The sequence below is a fragment of the Mustelus asterias genome, chromosome 12 (genome assembly GCF_964213995.1).
Source record: "Mustelus asterias chromosome 12, sMusAst1.hap1.1, whole genome shotgun sequence".
Lineage (NCBI taxonomy): Eukaryota > Metazoa > Chordata > Chondrichthyes > Carcharhiniformes > Triakidae > Mustelus > Mustelus asterias.
In genome coordinates, this window is record NC_135812.1 from 19756915 (window position 1) to 19776711 (window position 19797).

At 39.5% G+C, this 19797-nt stretch overlaps 1 protein-coding gene across 26 annotated transcripts in view; it reads left to right on the plus strand.

Moving 5' to 3' along the window:
• myo18ab (myosin XVIIIA b) overlaps nucleotides 1-19797 on the plus strand; it is a 250293-nt gene that overhangs the window by 183319 nt on the left and 47177 nt on the right. For all 26 annotated transcript variants that reach the window (XM_078224889.1, XM_078224897.1, XM_078224898.1 and 23 more), the window contains 6 exons: nucleotides 1242-1331; nucleotides 2686-2805; nucleotides 5617-5728; nucleotides 7754-7881; nucleotides 10535-10689; nucleotides 15053-15176. In XM_078224889.1, the coding sequence (XP_078081015.1) occupies nucleotides 1242-1331; nucleotides 2686-2805; nucleotides 5617-5728; nucleotides 7754-7881; nucleotides 10535-10689; nucleotides 15053-15176 (729 nt within the window). The remainder of the gene's footprint in view (nucleotides 1-1241; nucleotides 1332-2685; nucleotides 2806-5616; nucleotides 5729-7753; nucleotides 7882-10534; nucleotides 10690-15052; nucleotides 15177-19797) is intronic.

Below are 19797 nucleotides of genomic sequence, written 5' to 3' on the forward strand. Positions count from 1 at the left end.
TTTTGATATGCATACTGGCATTTCATCACCAAACTCTGCCACCGCTTATGTTGGAGACATACCATTGTGCCAATATATTTATGTCTTTAAAGAACAAACCATTATTGGCCAATAATTTATAGCAACTTTGAAGAAAGCTGCACAGAAACCTACGATCTTAGTGATGAGAACTTTATCTCTGTTGATGGGCAATTGTTTGTAGCACCACTTAATGAAAATTCATAGTATCGAGGTTATACTTACAATAGGAATTATGTCACTGAGCTGTCCGAGCAGTCAATCACTTTCCATAAACAAAATCAGGAAATAAAAAACAAAAAAATCAATTCAGTTTTTCAAAATAAAGATCGGTAAATACACCAGATAGAAACTGAAATAGCATGAACAAACCTACTTAAGAATTTAGTTTAAAAAGTTTAATATTTATGCGTAATGGAAAAAGTTAACAATGGTACTTTTTAAAGCCTGAATTCGTTATTCAGCAAACATTATTACTCAGATTACCATTTAAAAACCCAGTTCTACCTCGTTGAACAAGACTTGACTTTTAATGAGGGTTTCTAACAGTGACTTTAGAGTGGAAAAGTGGAAGTTTTCACCAAATCAATTGATTTGTCTCATTGCCCGCTCTAGGGGCAAAGGGGTAGGGAGTGGTGGCTACAGCAAAGCCCATGGTGGAGCATTGAATGATGGACCTGTAACTTTAGGAGTTTCGTACTTATCTGTGCTTGTGCTAAATCCTAAAGTTGCAGTCAGACTGTGGGGCGGGAGGGGGTAAATGATACAGAATTCTGCCAGTTCACTGTCAAGACCCCACAAATTATGGGTCAATAAAAATGAACTTATTTATGCCAATGTGGATTTTGACGTTATAACTATATTTTTGTGTAGAAGGGAATGCTTCTGGATGTCTTTTAAAAACTGAACGTACAAATTTATTTGAACAGTGTCAATTGTATTCATGTTTTGCATCAAATTTTCGTTTATTACGTTTATCCACAATATAAATTGTTCTGTAAGAAATTGTGTTCTGTTGAATTTTGAGAAGATGCGAAATCAAAAACATTTTAAATTTACTGCAATTTCAAACTTGTTTAACAACCCTAATACATTGAGCAAAAGTTGTCTTAATTTTCCATTAAAATATCTTAATCTAATGGAAGTTGAGATTAAAATTGCATTTCATTTTGTCACTCATTAAATAAGAGCTAACTTGGAAATATGATGTCTCACTGTATTAGGAGGAGATTCAGCAGCTACGCAGTAAAATAGAACGGGTTGAGAAGGAACGCAATGAGCTACGGCTAACCAGTGATCGCTTGGAAAGCAGGGTAAGATCACTGAGAAACCTTTGTACATCTGATATTGCAGCCTGTGTAACAATCATTATTTTGGGATTGCCAACATAGTTTATTTGATGCTGTACAGCAAATGATATATGGAATTAAAATAATACATTTCTCCAAATATTGTGGCTCTATTTTAGATTGGTGAGCCATTATTATACTTAAATGAATGAAATTGAGCAGTATAGTAAATATTTAAGTGATAATCGACATAAAGTTGATTGAAATCCAGTTCAGTTAAGATCAACAGCTCCAAGTGACTTTGTATTTTTGTGCAAGATACTAATGCTGCATTTTAATTTAATTTAATGTTCGAAGAATTGCAGTTTAAAACGAAAATATAGTTAACATGAGTTGACCATGTGATCCAAATCAATGTTACAAGATGTAAATTGAAAGGTAAAATGTAATTTTGTGCAAACTGTAATTTAGTCAATGAATAGCTGTGTGATTGTAATATGCTAATAATTATTGCAAATGTAATGTATAGTTTGCTCTGATGAGGCGAAAACGTGCATCAGGTGTGAGCAGAAAGGGATGTCAACTTCAGGAGTGATGTGGGCTTACATTAGTAACAGTCAGTTAGTTTGGGATCCAGTTGATTCCACTACTGAGTACGGATTGTTGAATTTCTTCCTTGCCTGTAGGAGAATGATGAATAAAACAATTTTATTTTGCAAGAATAAATACTAATCTGTAAGAAATATGGTGCAGAGTATAATTTTAAACATTGAGAATTCAGTACACAACATAAAATACAGCAATTCTAGATACAATATAGGGAGACTTAAGAACAACTGTTTTGTAGCATTGTGTAAAAATGCTGTTGCACACCTCTGAGGAAAGAAGTTTGGTCCAAGTACAGTGTGCAAACTGAACAGCACAACACTATCACATCACTGCTGACATATATAGCATACTTTTGTCTAACAGATATAGTGGAGTTTTTTAAATCCATTTCCATTAATTGCATAAAGTGTGTGTGGAATTTGATGCCGCTATCCCACCACCTGCATCTGGGAGCAGACTAGGGAGGAAGGCACATAGCGTCGAGCCCGTTGCTGACCTTCCCTATCCCATGATAAAATCAGGCCGTCTTGTCCCTAGGTCAATTGAAGCTCCTAAGTGACCATCTACCACTGACGAAGGAGGCCCATTCCACATAGACAGGCCATTAGGTATGGTCTGCTAGACTGCCTGTGGCTTCAGGGGTGTGGGATGGTCCTCATGATTGAGCATTCTCTGCCCACAATGGGTGCTGCTTGCAGCAAGGAATGGCAGCTTGAAGTCTGCCCTTCACAAAAAGCAGAAGTTTTAATTATTCTGATTTCAATAACAGGTGGGAGACCTGACATCAGAATTAACAGATGAAAGAAACACTGGTGAATCAGCATCTCAACTTCTAGAGACAGAAACTGCGGACAGACTTCGATTGGAGAAAGAAATGAAAGAGTTGCAGGTCTGTTAAATTGCTATAATATTGAAACTCTGGCAGACATTACAACACTGTATTTTTGATTTATATCATGTTATGCAATTGAAAAGTGTGAAAGAATGGTTACCTGTGATTTTCAATGAAGTTTTTGTTGTAGAACTAGTTTTTAACTTAGGAAAAATTCTAATACTTAGGCCCTAAGCAATTGAAGGCAAAGCTGCCAGCAGTGGAGGGATTAAAATCTGAGGTGTGCAAAAAGGCAGAATTAGCGAAGCATAGAGATCTTGGAGGACTGAAGAAAGTTACAGAGATTGGACGGAAAATGGAAGTGTTAGAAACTTGGCTAACCAAAGCAGTAGAGCTAAATGGAGACTTGGACGTTGATGACTGGTTTGTTGCTCAGTTCGTTACATAGCCTACTTTTGTGCTGTGTATCCTATTTGTCAAACCGTTTCACTAGCAACCTACATTGCAAAATGCAAGGAATAATTATTAAATAATATCTGAATTTATTTGGTTTTACATTTAGTCCATAAATATTGTTCCGCTATATAGTACATGCTTGAAAATGGGCGGTTTTGTGGGGGTGGGGGGAAGAGGGTGTTCACATGGTGCAGATCAGGCTGGGTGCTGCACAAGTTTATAGGTTATAAAGAAAAACCTTGAAGTGCCTCATCAAAACAGGGTCTGCTTTTTCTGAAGTTGGTTTTATGGTGTTTGAAGCTATCCAAATTCAGAATTATGGAAAATGAACTATATGATCATTCTTGTTGTTCAAATGTTTAAGTAATGTTGCTAATCACAAATGTTTGAGCGTTTTGGCTTAGAGCAGCTGATGACATTGATGTCAATCACTTTGTTTGCATTGTTAAATGATTGGTTTTGAGTGCAATAGATGTCAAATGATAGCTAAGAGATTTATCTGTTAAGGCATGGCAGCTGGTATGTGCTGAGCTAGATCTCAAAAGAAAACTTGAAACAGATGCCAAAATGATTTTTGCAACTTGTACGCTATGAAGTTTTCTGAAATCGGGAAATAGATTTCTCTGGCCAATTGTGCTGACATAATAAACAGTGGTGGTGGAGGCAAACTCGATAGGGTCTTTTAAGAGACTTCTGGATGAGTACATGGGACTTAATAGGATTGAGGGTAATAGGTAAGCCTATATATAAGCCTAGGTAGGTAGGGACATGACCGGCGCAACTTGTGGGCCGAAGGGCCTGTTTGTGCTGTATTTTTTCTATGTTCTATTTACTAGAATAAAAGTTGCACTTAAACACAAGAATATTTTCACACAGTTAACAGTACTTTAAAGCAGTTCCAAAAAATATGAGCTTAAACTACACCGAGCTAACCTTCCCTTTTTTTGATGGCAACAGTCCTTATAGATTTTTAAATCTATAGAATTCCAGTAACTTTAGCACACAATGCCCTATTGCAGTTGGAGTGTTCTCTGAGGGTGTCAGCAAACTGGTTCTCCAGGTTTGACCTTGTCCATACTGTGTCTTTTAGCTATTGTAAGAAGTCTAACAACACCAGGTTAAAGTCCAACAGGTTTATTTGGTAGCAAAAGCCACTAGCTTTCGGAACAGGCTCCACATCATGACTACCATCTTTTAGCTATTACCAGACTCTGCTTGGAGATAGTACTGGCTTCCATACTGTCTTTAGGGAGAGCTAGGCAGCTAGCCCCTCAGGCAAGCTTCAGTGTTTTCTCAACTGTATTCCTTCCCTTTGATCTTTCTGTCCTCTATTGCTTTATACAGTCTCTGAAAAGTTCCCTTTTTTCAGAACTAATCAAACTCGTCTACTTTACTTTATAACTCCTATATTTAGAAAGTAAACTTGCCCTATTTTTGCCTCACTTGCAATTTTACAAATTGTATATAAGCAAATTACTGTGGATGCTGGAATCTGAAACCAAAAGAGAAAATGCTGGGAAATCTCAGCAGGTCTGGCGGTATCTGTAAGGAGAGAAAAGAGCTGACGTTCCGAGTCCAGATGGCCCTTTGTCAAAGCCTTTTCTCTTTTGGTTACAAATTGCATATGTTCTTCTTTGAACTAAAACAGCCCACTTCAAAACTACTTATTTTATTGCTTTATGTAAATTGTTTAAGTTTCTCTTGGTTCCTTCTGTTCATTAACATATAAAACCCACTTTTTTCACACCTTCTTACTGATGTTTAGTCTCTCTGTCTCGTAATCCAATCACACTCTCACCAGTCTTTTTCCAATATATGAGTATGACGAGTGTTGTTACCAAAAAGAAAAATATAATTCCTCTTTCCTGACTACCATTGATGGGAAATAATAGCTAACTGATTGTTTTTGAGTGCAACTGATGTCTGACTTTTCAGGTAGGGAATGTTATTCAGTGACCATAAACGCAATGGATAAGTGGGACTTAGAAACATAGAAGATAGGAGCAGGAGAAAGACATTTGGCTTGATGCAAGTTAGAATATGTGTAGCTGCTATTTTCGATGAGCTTATGTTTTTAGAGAGTGGAAGATGAGAGACTGGTCAGAAAAGCATTGGAATAGTCAGGTCTCAAGTGAACAGTACTATAGCTGAGGGTTTCAGCAGCAGATGATCCCAGAGGGTGGAACTGGGCGAAATTATGGAGATTAAACTAGGCAGGTTTGGTGGTGGCTCATGTATGTGATTGGAAGCTCATCTCTGGGTTAAGCAGAATGCCTATTAGGATAAGAACAGCTTCATTGTTACCAGGACCTGCTTTAGTGTGTACCTATGCAATTTTGTGAAGCAATACCAGTTAAAGATTTATAAATTTTCAGGACAATTGATCTTTATTGTAAGTATCTTGTGTTTCAGGCCAAATATGATGGAATGAAGAAGCAAATGGAGTCAATGGAAATGGAAGTGATGGAAGCTCGGCTTATCAAAGCAGCAGAGCTAAATGGAGACTTGGACGACGATGATTCTGGTTAGTTGTTCAGCAGTTTCAATGGATCAAATCTACAGTACAGAACAGGTCATTTGCCCCAACTGTTCCGTGCAGGCATTTATGCTCCAGTTGAGCCTCTTTCTATTTTCATCATCTAACTATCAGCATAATCTTCTATTCCTTCTCTCTCATTCCTAGCTTCATAATTGCATCAATAGTATTTGCCTTAAATGGTTCCATGATTTTGTGCTCCATGTTCTCATAGCCGCTGGATAAAGTGGTTTTTACTGAATTATCATTTGATTATTTGGTGAATATCATTTATTGGTGGCTTCTAGTTTGCTCTTCTCCATAAGTAAAAACAATCTGTATCTACTCTGTAACTTTCATAATTTTGAAGACCTTTAGTAGGCCACCTCTTAAAGCGAAAAGTGACCCACTTATTCATTCTTTCCTGATGGGCACAACTTCACAGCTCTGGTACTTATAGATATTTTTTCCACCCACTCCAATGCTTCTAAATGCTTTACCTAATTTGGTGGCCTGAGCTGGACACAGACTTCAAGTGTGGTCCAAGGTTTGATACAAGTTTAGCATAATTTCTTTACTTTTTAATTCTACCCCTCTAGAAATAGAACTGAAGGCAGAATTCACCCATTTTGAGACCAGGTGGGGAACATGGAGTGTTTCCCGCTGCAGCAGCTGATGGGAAAACACACCAAAAAAATTCTAAGTGTTGAATTCAGGAGAGAACTGGAGTAATTCACGCTGTTTTTTTCAGTGGGAGTTCAGAGAAGAATCTCCCGTACTCTGTGCACTGCGTGAATATCATTAAAAACTAGTGGGTGGGGCCTGTTCTCACCCGGGAGGCTGAAACCAACGGGCCTCTGTGCATGCGCAGTGGCCCCAAACTTCCAACCTCCTGTTTTCTGGCCAGCTCAATTGCTGGCCAGCCCGGGATCCCCCACAATTCTTCCCCCAAACCCCCCCCCCCAAAATCATCCAGCCCCATTCTTATTAATCATGCACCCAGGTGAATGCGGCGTTTTGAATGTTTCATGTCGCATTGCAGATTTTGGCATGGGTGATCAGGCTTTCATATGCTTCCCATTAATGGGATGCAAATGAAGTTCATGCCAGCCTCTGGCAGGTTTTCTGACCTACCATGGCACGTTACCAGTGGAAGATACCACTGTAAATTCATGCCAGCGTGAAACCTATTTCTGGTTATCCCACCATATTCTCTCCCCATGCCTACCATCGAACATGCTGGTGGGGTGTTGTGAGAATTCTACCCCCTAGTGTTTGGTTTACTTTGGTAATTATTATGGGCTTATTAACCTGCGTCACAGCTTCCAGTGATTTTACATTTGTGTACTCTAAGATGCCTATGTTCCTCTATCCATTTAGATTATTTTCCAAGTAATATATGATCTCTTTTTACCGAATTCTAACACACTTGGCTATATTGAAATTCATTACTGATTACACGTTGTCTTGCAATTTGTTACAATCCTCCTCAGTATTGACAATCTTCCCCAATTTGGTGCTATTCATGAAGATTGCTTGAATTATTTTAGACACATTTCATTAAACAAAGAGCACATGGGGCTCTCTCTCCCCCTGCATTTTTCCCCATTCACAAGCCACAAATGCTTTGTACCTCAGCACTGTTCCTTTGCAGTCAAGAAGCAAGCTTCGTTCATCTGTAGATTTCTCAATCAATTCCATCACCAACACTCTTTTTCAGATGCTCAAGGAACAGAATAAATGCAGCTTTAGATTCTTTTGTCACAAAATAATAGTCTCTACTTTCATCAACACGTGAACTTTAGGCAAATTTGAATATTCATCAAAGCTGAGATTCAAACCCAGGTCTTTCAGCTCAGGACAGTAGTTTTTTGCTGCCTTGAACTGGTCTTTTTATTTAAATGTATTTCTTCTTTTATATAATGCTCAGGCTTTGCATTATTTATTCTGCTTCTTTTGATATTTAGATATGTATGTGAATTTAAATGACAAAAGTTCAGCTTATAGCAGATTACTTTTATTTACCTTCCATAGGTGGAGAATGGAGGCTGAAGTACGAACGTGCAATAAGAGAGATAGATTTCACCAAAAAGCGAATGCATCAAGAATTTGATGACAAACTAGAGGTTGAATTACAGAACAAAAGGCAAATGGAACGAAAAGTAAGGGAAAAATGCTGTAATTTTTTTTGTATTAATTTATTGTTGGACATTAAAACTGAGGTGGCACCATGCCTTTGGAGCACTGTTCAGTACCATAGCATAGGAACAAAAGCTTGAATCTACCATTTCTCTCTAGCGCTACTTTTTGAAAAAAGAAATCTGTTTTATCAGGATATTGCATTTAAAAATGCAAATATTCTGAATTCACACATCTTCATTCCGAATTTTAGTTTGCACGTTCAGTCGTTAAAACCAGTGCAGGTTATTTGTACGTTTCTGGGAAATGATTCTTATTCATATACAACAATAAAGCTCAGTTGGTCACAGTCTATTTCTGTGCAAGTCTAAGGAATTAATTTTATTTTCTTGGCAGCTGAAAGCATTCACTCATCTATTTGAAAGAAATTATGGATTCTGGAAATATTTAAATGTTAGCAATGTACCGAGAAAGCTTCTGTTTGCAATTAGAGATGTGGACTCTAAATAATTTATTGCAGTGCATTATATTTTTATGAGTGCTCTTTTGCCAATTGTTTTTGGTTGAGAAGATTAACCCATACTTTGCTGAACAAGTAGCAGTACGGTACTGTAACATAACAGTACTATGCAGCTAACAGCATAAATTATGCAGTGGAATGTCAATTGTCTAAATTCCTATTAACCACTTTCCTGATTCAGAACTTTGTGCAACACGGCTTCACTTAAGCTATCATCTCACTGCACAGCTTTTCATTTCTTGTATTTTATATCATTCTATGGCTGAGGAAAACTTGCTATTCTTTCTTTTATCTGCATTACAATTCCGTGTACTGAATTTCAAACCCTATATCCTATCCATCAAAACTGCTTACTTCTACCACAGAAAAATAACATCTCCATTTTTAGCCTATCTTCACTTCCACTAAAACTCTAAACCATGCTTTTCTCACATTATGATACTGTGACCTGAATTTCACTTCTGACCGGAACTGAAGAGGCGGGGAAAATTCCCGTGGTTGATACGGGGAAGAAAGTGCCCCAGATAAGATTTTAGCTCTAGAAGGGGGTGGGTATGAACGGGAGTTGGGTCACACTCATCGCACCCTGAACTAATGTGGATGCAGCCACCTTAGTTGCTAAATGCAGAAGCGTCTGAAAGGTCAACTTCAGTGCTCCAGCAGTTTGTCCCACCTGTTTTTTTTTAAAAAAAGAACAGTCCCCCAAACCTTCCCCGTTACCCTTTATAACTTCCGTGCTAATCAATGCCCCTGTACCCACTCCTCATGCCCTCCATGCCAACTTGTGCCTCTATTCTTACCCCCTTGGCTCCTCTTGCTCTTCATGTCAACTGAGGTCCCGTCACTCCATGCCAACCAATGCCCTCTGCTCAACTCTCATTACCCTTTATCACCTCATGCCAACTTAGTGCTAAATCATGCACCACCTTTTGCCATTATACTCTCCATGCCAATTCACTGAGTGTCCACATTCTAATATCTACCATGGACAGACCTCCAGATCCATGCTATGATGAAATAAAATATATTTAAGTGCCAGTTGCAGACATCAGACATTCACTCATTCATTTCATTCACTCATTCACGAGCCACTTATTCACTTGAAAACAAATATTTCATTCAACTGCTTACCCCCCCACCCACACACACCGTTATAAAAATCAGCATTCATTCAAGTGCTTCATCCCTCATTTTTTAAAAAAGCATTTGTATTCTTTGTCCCAGTTCAAAGATTTTATGACCACTTGAAACTGTGAACTGACAAGCTACTGATAATAGGTTGTGAAATCAGTCATATAGCACAAATCCTATAATGATGACCCTCAGTTTCTCACAGAGTGAAATAGAAAGCACTATTTTTTTAAACTGCAAAATTTATTTTCAAACATTTAAAGGCCAGGAGATTTAAGTTGGCAACTTTATAGTTCCAATGAGTTTGACAGCTCCCATGAGATTTTCCACGGTTCAAATGTCTACTTTTAACAATCCCAAAGGGCACCTGAACCCTTTAAAAGGTATCCTATCCCTCCAAAGAAGTCTGACAGATTTAGACCTTCTGAAAAGTGTAAAGACCTCCAGTCATGGTTTTGACATTCCACTAGTGAAAATTGGATCTGTTTGAAGACAACTACATTTGAATCATGGATGTTCAAACTACAACAGGCTACCTCTCCTGCACAACACTTGTTGACTTAATACACACAGTATGAATTAAAATTTATCTCCTTTTTTATAAGCTTCCTCAAATGACATGCTGAGACACTATATTCAACTTACTTTGACCATTTGAAAGCCATCTGAAGTAAAGAGCAAGTTGACAGCTCATTAGAACATGTGCATTTTTAAAAAGCTGGTTATCATTTGTTCCATGTGTTCTATGCTAACTATCTTTGCGTATCTGACCTCCATTTGACACTATGATTAAATATAAAGACTTCCAACTTTCTACTGCAAGTTTGCAGTTAAAGCTAATGTACTTTGCATAATACTCAGGTTATATTCCAAAATAAGCTACCAACTGGATATTACAACTAGTAAATTTGATGCCTTTTTAAAAACAATTTGAACATGATCTTGTAATACTTTTATTATTTTAAAGAATAGACAATGTGCAAGTGTTAATATTCCAAACCTCAGACTTGCTGTTGTGCCTGCAGGTTGCAGATTTGCAAGCTGACAATGAAGAAATGCAACGTAGTGTTCAGCAGTTGAAGAAAAAATCCCAGCGACTAACAGCAGAATTGCAAGACACCAAGCTGCATCTTGAAGGACAGCAAGGACGTAATCATGAATTGGAAAAGAAGCAGAGAAAGTGAGTCAATTTATACAACACAAAATGAGAGAAAATAACCTCCTTTAAAACTAAGTTGGAAATGCCTGTTTACCATAGGCTGGATAACAATCTTGTATACATTTCAGTTTATTCCTATCAATTTCGATAGCAAGGGCACATAAAAAGCTGGATGTTAGTTTACGTATTGAGAATGAAAATAAAAGCATAATTTGCTTGCCGAATTTGTTTTTTCTTAACTCCTCCCCATGCACGTTGTTCTTCCTGCATCAATTTCCTTGATGAGCACAAACACAGCAGTCATGTAGCTAATTCAATAATCCTGTTCCAAAATTCCAGTCTCCTCCCTTATAGACAAAATTAAGAAGGCCAAAGTTCTTCAGTTATTTCCAGAATTATTTTTGTTACTTTCCTTCTACTGTGATTGGTATTGCTTTTCCAAACTTCACCCACTGCTTTGAAGAACTGCAAGATGTCAGTATTGACGATCAGCTCCCGAATCCTCTGGGAAAAGTAACATTTCTGGATATCCAAGCTGGCACTCTGATTTCTTCAATTTAATTCTCAATTTACATTTTGAAAACTTCCAAGCAAAATTCCAGATATATGAGGAACCTGAGAAAAATAGATTTATTTTATCTTTTATGGAAAAATGGCTTTTGAGAGCGTTTAGAATGTTGATTGTTCTATGAAATCTCACCTGTTGATGATCCAGGATATATGGGACAGGAGAACCACATCATAACATTTATGAATTATGTGATTTTGTAACAATGCAATTGCCTTACATTACCAACAACTGTTCCAAATTTATCACTCCTTACCATTCAGTAAACTCATGGGGTGATATGTATCCAAGCTCCATCCACCAACTTTGGTTCCATTTCCTTTAATATCCTTATATCCTTCTCTAGCAAAATCTATCTACGATTTGATTAAGTTTACATCTTTTTTGGGAAAGAGTTTCATTCTTCCAATAATCTTTTTTGAAGAAGTATTTCCTAACTTCTCACCTGAGTGACCTGGCTCTGATTTTAAGGTTGTGTACCCCTGTCCTAGATTCCACCCATTTTGGGTTGGGGGGGGGGCTTTGTATGTTCTAGGGATTAAAAGCCTTCTTAATTTTATCTCTCTTCGTATTCTAACCCTTGTTGCTTTGCTAATATTCTTGTGAATTTGTACTGCATTCCTTCCAAGTCCACTTCTGTTGTCGGCAAGATGTTGGAAAAGATTATAAGGGATAGGATTTATAGTTATTTGGAGAGTAATGAATTGATAGGTGATAGTCAGCATGGTTTTGTGGCAGGTAGGTCGTGCCTTACTAACCTTATTGAGTTTTTTGAGAAAGTGACCAAGGAGGTGGATGGGGGCAAGGCAGTGGACGTGGTATATATGGATTTTAGTAAGGCGTTTGATAAGGTTCACCATGGTAGGCTTCTGCAGAAAATGCAGATGTATGGGATTGGGGGTGATCTAGGAAATTGGATCAGGAATTGGCTAGCGGATAGGAAACAGAGGGTGGTGGTTGATAGTAAATATTCATCATGGAGTGCGGTTACAAGTGGTGTACCTCAGGGATCTGTTTTGGGGCCACTGCTGTTTGTAATATTTATTAATGATCTGGATGAGGGTATAGTTGGGTGGATTAGCAAATTTGCTGATGACACCAAAGTCGGTGGTGTGGTAGACAGTGAGGAAGGGTGTCGTAGTTTGCAGGAAGACTTAGACAGGTTGCAAAGTTGGGCCGAGAGGTGGCGGATGGAGTTTAATGCGGAGAAGTGTGAGGTAATTCACTTTGGTAGGAATAACAGATGTGTTGAGTATAGGGCTAACGGGAGGACTTTGAATAGTGTGGAGGAGCAGAGGGATCTAGGTGTATGTGTGCATAGATCCCTGAAAGTTGGGAATCAAGTAGATAAGGTTGTTAAGAAGGCATATGGTGTCTTGGCGTTTATTGGTAGGGGGATTGAATTTAGGAGTCGTAGCGTTATGTTGCAACTGTACACAACTCTGGTGCGGCCGCACTTGGAGTACTGTGTGCAGTTCTGGTCCCCACATTACAGGAAGGATGTGGAGGCTTTGGAGAGGGTGCAGAGGAGGTTTACCAGGATGTTGCCTGGTATGGAGGGGAGATCCTATGAGGAGAGGCTGAGGGATTTGGGATTGTTTTCGCTGGAAAGGCGGCGGCTAAGAGGGGATCTTATTGAAACATATAAGATGATTAGAGGTTTGGATAGGGTGGATAGTGATAGCCTTTTTCCTCTGATGGAGAAATCCAGCACGAGGGGGCATGGCTTTAAATTGAGGGGGGGTAGTTATAGAACCGATGTCAGGGGTAGGTTCTTTACCCAGAGGGTGGTGAGGGATTGGAATGCCCTGCCAGCATCAGTAGTAAATGCGCCTAGTTTGGGGGCGTTTAAGAGATCCGTAGATAGGTTCATGGACGAAAAGAAATTGGTTTAGGTTGGAGGGTCACAGTTTTTTTTTTAACTGGTCGGTGCAACATCGTGGGCCGAAGGGCCTGTTCTGCGCTGTAATGTTCTATGTTCTATGTTCTAATATATCTTTTCCAAGTTGTGGTGCCCAGAACTGACTGCTTTTTCCTTGCATATATAAATATTAAAATGACTTGAAATGTTTCCATTGTATTCACTCTATGGAATGGTTATTTACTGAAGTAATTTTTTCAGCATTGTAGGATTTCTATTTTATGAATGTTTTAATGGAGGAAATGGCTCATGCAAGACCTGTTATAGACAGTTTGACATTACAAGCAATGAGCATAGGGGTTTGAAAGAAACAGAAGAGATTGAGGGGGAGGGGGGGCAGCAAGGTGCCATGTCCGCACATGGTTTGCAGCTGACAATTAGCAGATTATATCAGCAAGGGTCAGTATTATCAATGAAGAGGAAAGACAAAGGACTTTGTAGGTTAACGGTAAAATAAAAGCAAAATAATGTGGATGCTGGAAATCTGAAATAAAACAGAAAATGCTAGAAAAACTTAGCAGTTCTGGCAGCATCTGTGGAGAGAGAAACTGAGAGGGTGATCTTGAGCCCACACTCGCTGTCCGGGCACTTGAGATCCGGAAGTCGCAGTTCTCACCAGCAGGAATGCGATTTTGGATCTCTTCTGCCCTTTGCGGCAGTGTCATAACGACGACTGCTTTATGTGGATTTGGGTAAATTTTCATATAATTAACTCGCTCCCTCAACAGGTATTGACCCACGTCGTATATTGATATGTCAGTGTGGTTTACAACAGGTTCACCTCGACGTGAACCTGTCATGGGAGACTGGTAAAGGTTAAATTTAGTCCCTAAGGGAGAGGGACATGGCCAGACAGTGTTCTGGCAATGCTGCTGGCACTGTCCCATGGCACAGGTTGGCACTGCCAGACTGGTGGGTGCTGGCTCATTCAGTGGGTGTGGGGGCAATGGGGCCGGTAATTGAGGTGTGTGAAGAAGTGCTGACCCCATCGGAAGTGGAGTGGGGAGTAGCTCCTGAGACCTCTGAGACCTCTGTGGTGCGCTGGGGAGCAGATTTATACATATTCAGATCTTGGCACCATCTCTCACCACCTCCCTCTTAGCCCCCCTGTTCCACTTCTCCCCCTCGGGCCCCACCCCCCTTCTGCCCCCCCCACTCTTGGCTCTTGGCCCCCCCTGCCTGTTGGGCATCCCTCCCCCTTTTGCCTGGTGGGGGGCCCTCCCCCTTCTGCCTCTCTAGGCCCCCCCCCCTCGGGGACTTCTCTCCTTTCCGCCTCTCTCTCAGAGATGGGGTTTAGAGGAGATGGTTGGAACAGTAAAGTAGATTGTATATCGAGGGGGTAAGGGTGTTTCTTTTTTGAGGGGGGTTGTTAGTGATTTTGAAAGGGAACAAATAGTGCCTGAGGAGAGGGACCATTTTCAAAAAGGTTGTTGCACATTCAGATTTGCAGGTGTCACTTGGAACAAGATTGCAGAGATGCGCGCACTTTTTTTTTGTGTGATAATTTGAATGTGACCAATTTGACTTTCAGTCCATTATTTCACAATATACATGATATGCATTTTCTTCAAAATAAAGCATAACAACTACACTACTGTAAAATTCTGTAATACATGAAATTTGAGTGAATAGATTATACTTAACCTGTGTTATTGCTATTAGAGGATTCAAAAAAGAGATTGAATCCCATATTTTTCCTCTTTCAACTACAGCACATGCATTAGCATGCTCTTCAAAATGAGGTGCTCGCTTATAAACCGCCACGATGTATCAGGAAAAAATAGATTTTCATAACACATTAGTCAAATGACCCAGATGTAACATTTTGTCTTTAATAGTAAGTCATAATTATGCCTTTTGTTGCCATAATATTTTCTTCAACACTTGTGTTCTAGGTTTGACAGCGAGTTGTCACAGGCACAAGATGAGGCTCAGAGGGAGAAGATCCAGAAAGAGAAACTGAGCAGAGAAAGAGATGGTTTTATAGCAGAGATATTCAGCCTAAAGCAACAACTGGATGTAAGTACTGCCAATAATTATAATAAAAAATAACTTCAATAACTTGATAAATCTGAGCAATAGCTGTAAATAACATTGTATAAATTAGTAACATGAACCAAAATTTATTATTGTAAAATTATTCTGTGTGCTTATTATTTCTCTCAATTCAAGGGTTTATAAAACAAATTCTCACAACTCAACAAAAGAAAAATTGCATTGACTTAATGGCCCAGATTTTGCAGTCAGTGACAAATCAAGGTTGCTGACTTCGAAGAAAAAAATGCCATTGTAAAATCTAGCAATCTATGTGGTTAGAACTTTAACTCCCTTGGTGTACAATTGATACTAAACTTCAGAAAATGTATTTTGCTCATTAACTGATTAACACAACCGAAAACTCCATGCCACATTTACACTTTACGCTGATAAAAATCCCAAGTTCCTCCCTCTGGTTTCAGAGGCTCTCTTCTCCCTGCCCCACCAGGAAAAGTCATCCAGTGTCCTTTTTAAAAAGTCCCTTCACCCAATCTTCCTGAGTATATTGCACTGATTTCCAACAATAATACATCCTCTGGAGACTCCCTGGTATTTAAATCTCCACAGGTCTTCTCTCTTATAACAAGTAATGTATTCTCACTAGCGTTCTGCTTGGTGGTTAACGCAAAAACAGGTTCTTACCCTAAATGGCACAACAGTAGTTTCTCTGCTTCTTCACCCAGCACGGTAGCACAGTGGTTAGCACTGCTGCTTCACAGCTCCAGGGACCTGGGTTCGATTCCCGGCTTGGGTCACTGTCTGTGTGGAGTTTGCACATTCTCCTCGTGTCTGCGTGGGTTTCCTCCGGGTGCTCCGGTTTCCTCCCACAGTCCAAAGATGTGCGGGTCAGGTTGATTGGCTATGCTAAAATTGCCCCTTAGTGTCCTGAGATGAATAGGTTAGAGGGATTAGTGGGTGGATGTGGGGGTAGGACCTGGGTGGGATTGTGGTCGGTGCAGACTCGATGGGCCGAATGGCCTCTTTCTGTGCTGTAGGGTTTCTATGATATTCCCTCTTACCAGATTTCTTTGACTGACCAAAACTGTGTGTATGGGTCAACAAGACCAATTGTTACTCTTTTGTGTCAAGGTATGAAAACTGCACTTGAGTTTCTAAGTCTTACCTTCCATTCATGTCACTCTCCCACTGCAGCGAGATCGGAGAATTTGGCAGCCAGCCAAATCTCCATTCACTGCGGTGAGATGGGGAAAACCCCACTTGTGTGAGCAGTGGTAAGATTCTGGCCTAAGAGTTTCAACCTGGACTTAAACCCCATGGCATCCCAATTACATGGGCCTGATTCTGGGCAGATTTCAGCATGATTATCATCTCCATTACGGGAGCTACTCTAAAATAAACAGTTTAAAACATAACCGGTGTATGAAGTTTTGCATTTGCAAGACCTCCTCCCAAAAATTACAAAAAAAATTACTGTGGTAATTATTTTTCTGTAATAGTCGAAATACAACATTTAAACAACTAACGTGCTATACAGAGTACAGATAATATTGTTTTTCTTTTTGTCACATTTCACAATTAAACATTTTGTCCTGGCAATATTATAATGCTTAACCCATAACAAACAACTGCATGTGACAGTTGAGATTTTAAAATCCAGTTTGCTTGAGTTCTTAAGGACCCAACTCTCTTGGAAATTGGAGTTTCTTTTACTGCTGCTCATTTCACCTTTTCTCAATCTGTGCAAAAGATCTCCTTTTTTGTTTTGCGTAGGCTGCAAAGTCTTTCCATATCCTCTGTTAAAAGGGTATACTGTGGTTTTGTATCCTTCATGTTTTTTAGGAGCTGTGTTGGATTGGGCAAAGTCAGGGCTAGTACTTCTGATGGGTGCAAATTTTTCACATTTGGTGACATTTGTTTAGTCTGGTTTCGCCAAGAAGGAAATTGCTCATTGCTAGCAATCCAACTGGTTTCTGCATGCTGGCGTCTGACTATAATCCAAGAGGAAATCCCCTATCATAGCATTTCTTACCCAATGGATTCAGCAACCCCTTTTGGGCTTTAAAGTCAGACACAAAATCATCACCAGTATGTTTACTTTTTAAAATGGATTCGGAACCACTCTGTTGATTCCCATTCCCTTCCTTGGCTGCATGTTTTTAATGTTCAAGTCCATGTACGAAGTCTTCACCAGCCAAACATCTGAATTGTTCTTCATAAAAATTAAATTCACTTTGCCCAGTTTAAATTCAGGATCACTTTTATTTTGAAGTTTGTTTTCAAGATTTAATCCTTCAGCGTTCTTTTCCGGAAGATGCAGGTTTAAAACTGCCTCCTTTTATGCACAGTAAGAGTTTTAACAACACCAGGTTAAAGTCCAACAGGTTTATTTGGTAGCAAATGCCATTAGCTTTCGGAGCGCTGCTCCTTCGTCAGATGGAGTGGATATCTGCTCTCAAACAGGGCATACAGAGACACAAAATCAAGTTACAGAATACTGATTAGAATGCGAATCTCTGCAGCCAGCCAGGTCTTAAAGATACAGGCAATGTGAGTGGAGGGAGCGTTAAGCACAGGTTAAAGAGATGTGTATTGTCTCCAGACAGGACAGCCAGTGAGATTCTGCAAGTCCAGGAGGCAAGCTGTGGGGGTTATTGATAGTGTGACATGAACCCAAGATCCCGGTTTAGGCCGTCCTCATGTGTGCAGAACTTGGCTATCAGTTTCTGCTCAGCGACTCTGCGCTGTCGTGTGTCGTGAAGGCGGCCTTGGAGAACGCTTACCCGAAGATCAGAGGTTGAATGCCTGTGACCGCTGAAGTGCTCCCCACAGGAAGAGAACAGTCTTGCTTGCTCCTTTTATGCAAGCAGTTCATTCTTCTGTGGAGTAAAATTCTTTTTAGCTGCTCTAGAGACTTTAAGGTTGTGCTGATGAACAACCAAATAAATTTATACTCCTTTTTAGTCAGTTTACAAAAAAAAATTAATTTATTTTTCTTCTCATCTCCTCATTCCATACCGGCTTTGTCGAATTTTCTTTCTAGCAAGAGCAACTGCTTTGTCATTTTGAAGATTTAATTTGAGTTCAATGGCATGTATCCTTCCTTGCATCTATGGTGTCAGCATTGAATACAGCTGACCCATTCTGTTTCCAAGCACTGCATTCCTTTGTTTCATCTTTAGTTTTGAGTATTATGCTAGCTGCTTTATCACACATTATTCGTGCTGTGTCTACATGTTTAATTCAGCTGACTATATTCTCATTTCCAACTGGCATTGAACCTCAGATTTCAGTCTGATGACCAAGGACTTTTTTGCATGAACAATTTGAGTTTCCGACTCATTGGGCACATCTTTCATTGAAACAGTAATTTTCACATAAAGGTTATGGAAAATCATGGATTTTTGTAGATCACTTTTTTTTCTTTGCGCTGCTTCAGTTTCAGCAGCCCCCAGTATGTTTCTCTGGACTCACTAGAGGCAGCAATATTTTACCCCTGGCCAGTTTGTTTCCTAATAAAAAGTTCATTCCAATAAACACCAATTATGAACAACTTTCACAATTAAAAGACCATAAATTAAGCCACATTTTGAATCAACTCTCTACAATGTATTATGTAAACTACTTCAATCAATATCTGGTATCAATACATTTTTAGTTAGCAAATTAGAACCATAGAACCATATAACATTACAGCACTGAAACAGTATCTTTTGGCCCTTCTTGGCTGTGCCGAACCATTTTTCTGCCTAGTCCCACTGACCTGCACCTGGACCATATGCCTCCACACCCTCTCATCCACGTACCTGTCCAAGTTTTTCTGGCAGCTCATTCCACAGTCCCACCACTCTCTGTGTGAAGAAGTCCCCCCCTAATATTCCCTTTAAACTTTTCCCCCTTCACCCTTAACCCATATCCTCTAGTTTTTTTTCTCCCCTAGCCTCAGTGGAAAAAGACTGCTTGCATTCACTCTATACCCATCATAATTTTATACACCTCTATCAAATCTCCTCTCATTCTTCTCCGCTCCAGGGAATAAAGTTCTAACCTATTCAACCTTTCTCTGTAACTCAGTTTCTCAAGTCCCGGCAACATCCTTGTAAACCTCTGCACTCTTTCAACCTTATTAATATCCTTCCTGTAATTAGGTGACCAAAACTGCACGCAATACTCTAAATTCGGCCTCACCAATGTCTTATGCAACCTCACCATAACATTCCAACTCTTATACTCAGTACTTTGATTTATAAAGGCCAATGTACCAAAAGCACTCTTTACGACCCTATCTACCTGTGACACCACTTTTAGAGAATTATGTATCTGTATTCCCAGATCCCTCTGTTATACTGCACTCTTCAGTGTCCTACCATTTACCTTGTATGTTCTACCAGATTCTCTGGAGGTAAATTCCTGTCACCTGGCAATTGAACTAGCCCCATATCTCTTAAGAATAACTTGTTTGCCCGTTTCACCAGATGGATGTGGGGATGTTTTACTTTTAAATACAAAACTTCCATAGTTTCCTGCACTCTGTCACCCTCTAGTGGTAAATACAAGTGAACCTGCAGGTTACCCTCGAGACTATTTTCTGAAGAAGCAATCTTACAAATGCTAAGTCTTGCTTTTTAAAATTTCCAACGGTCAA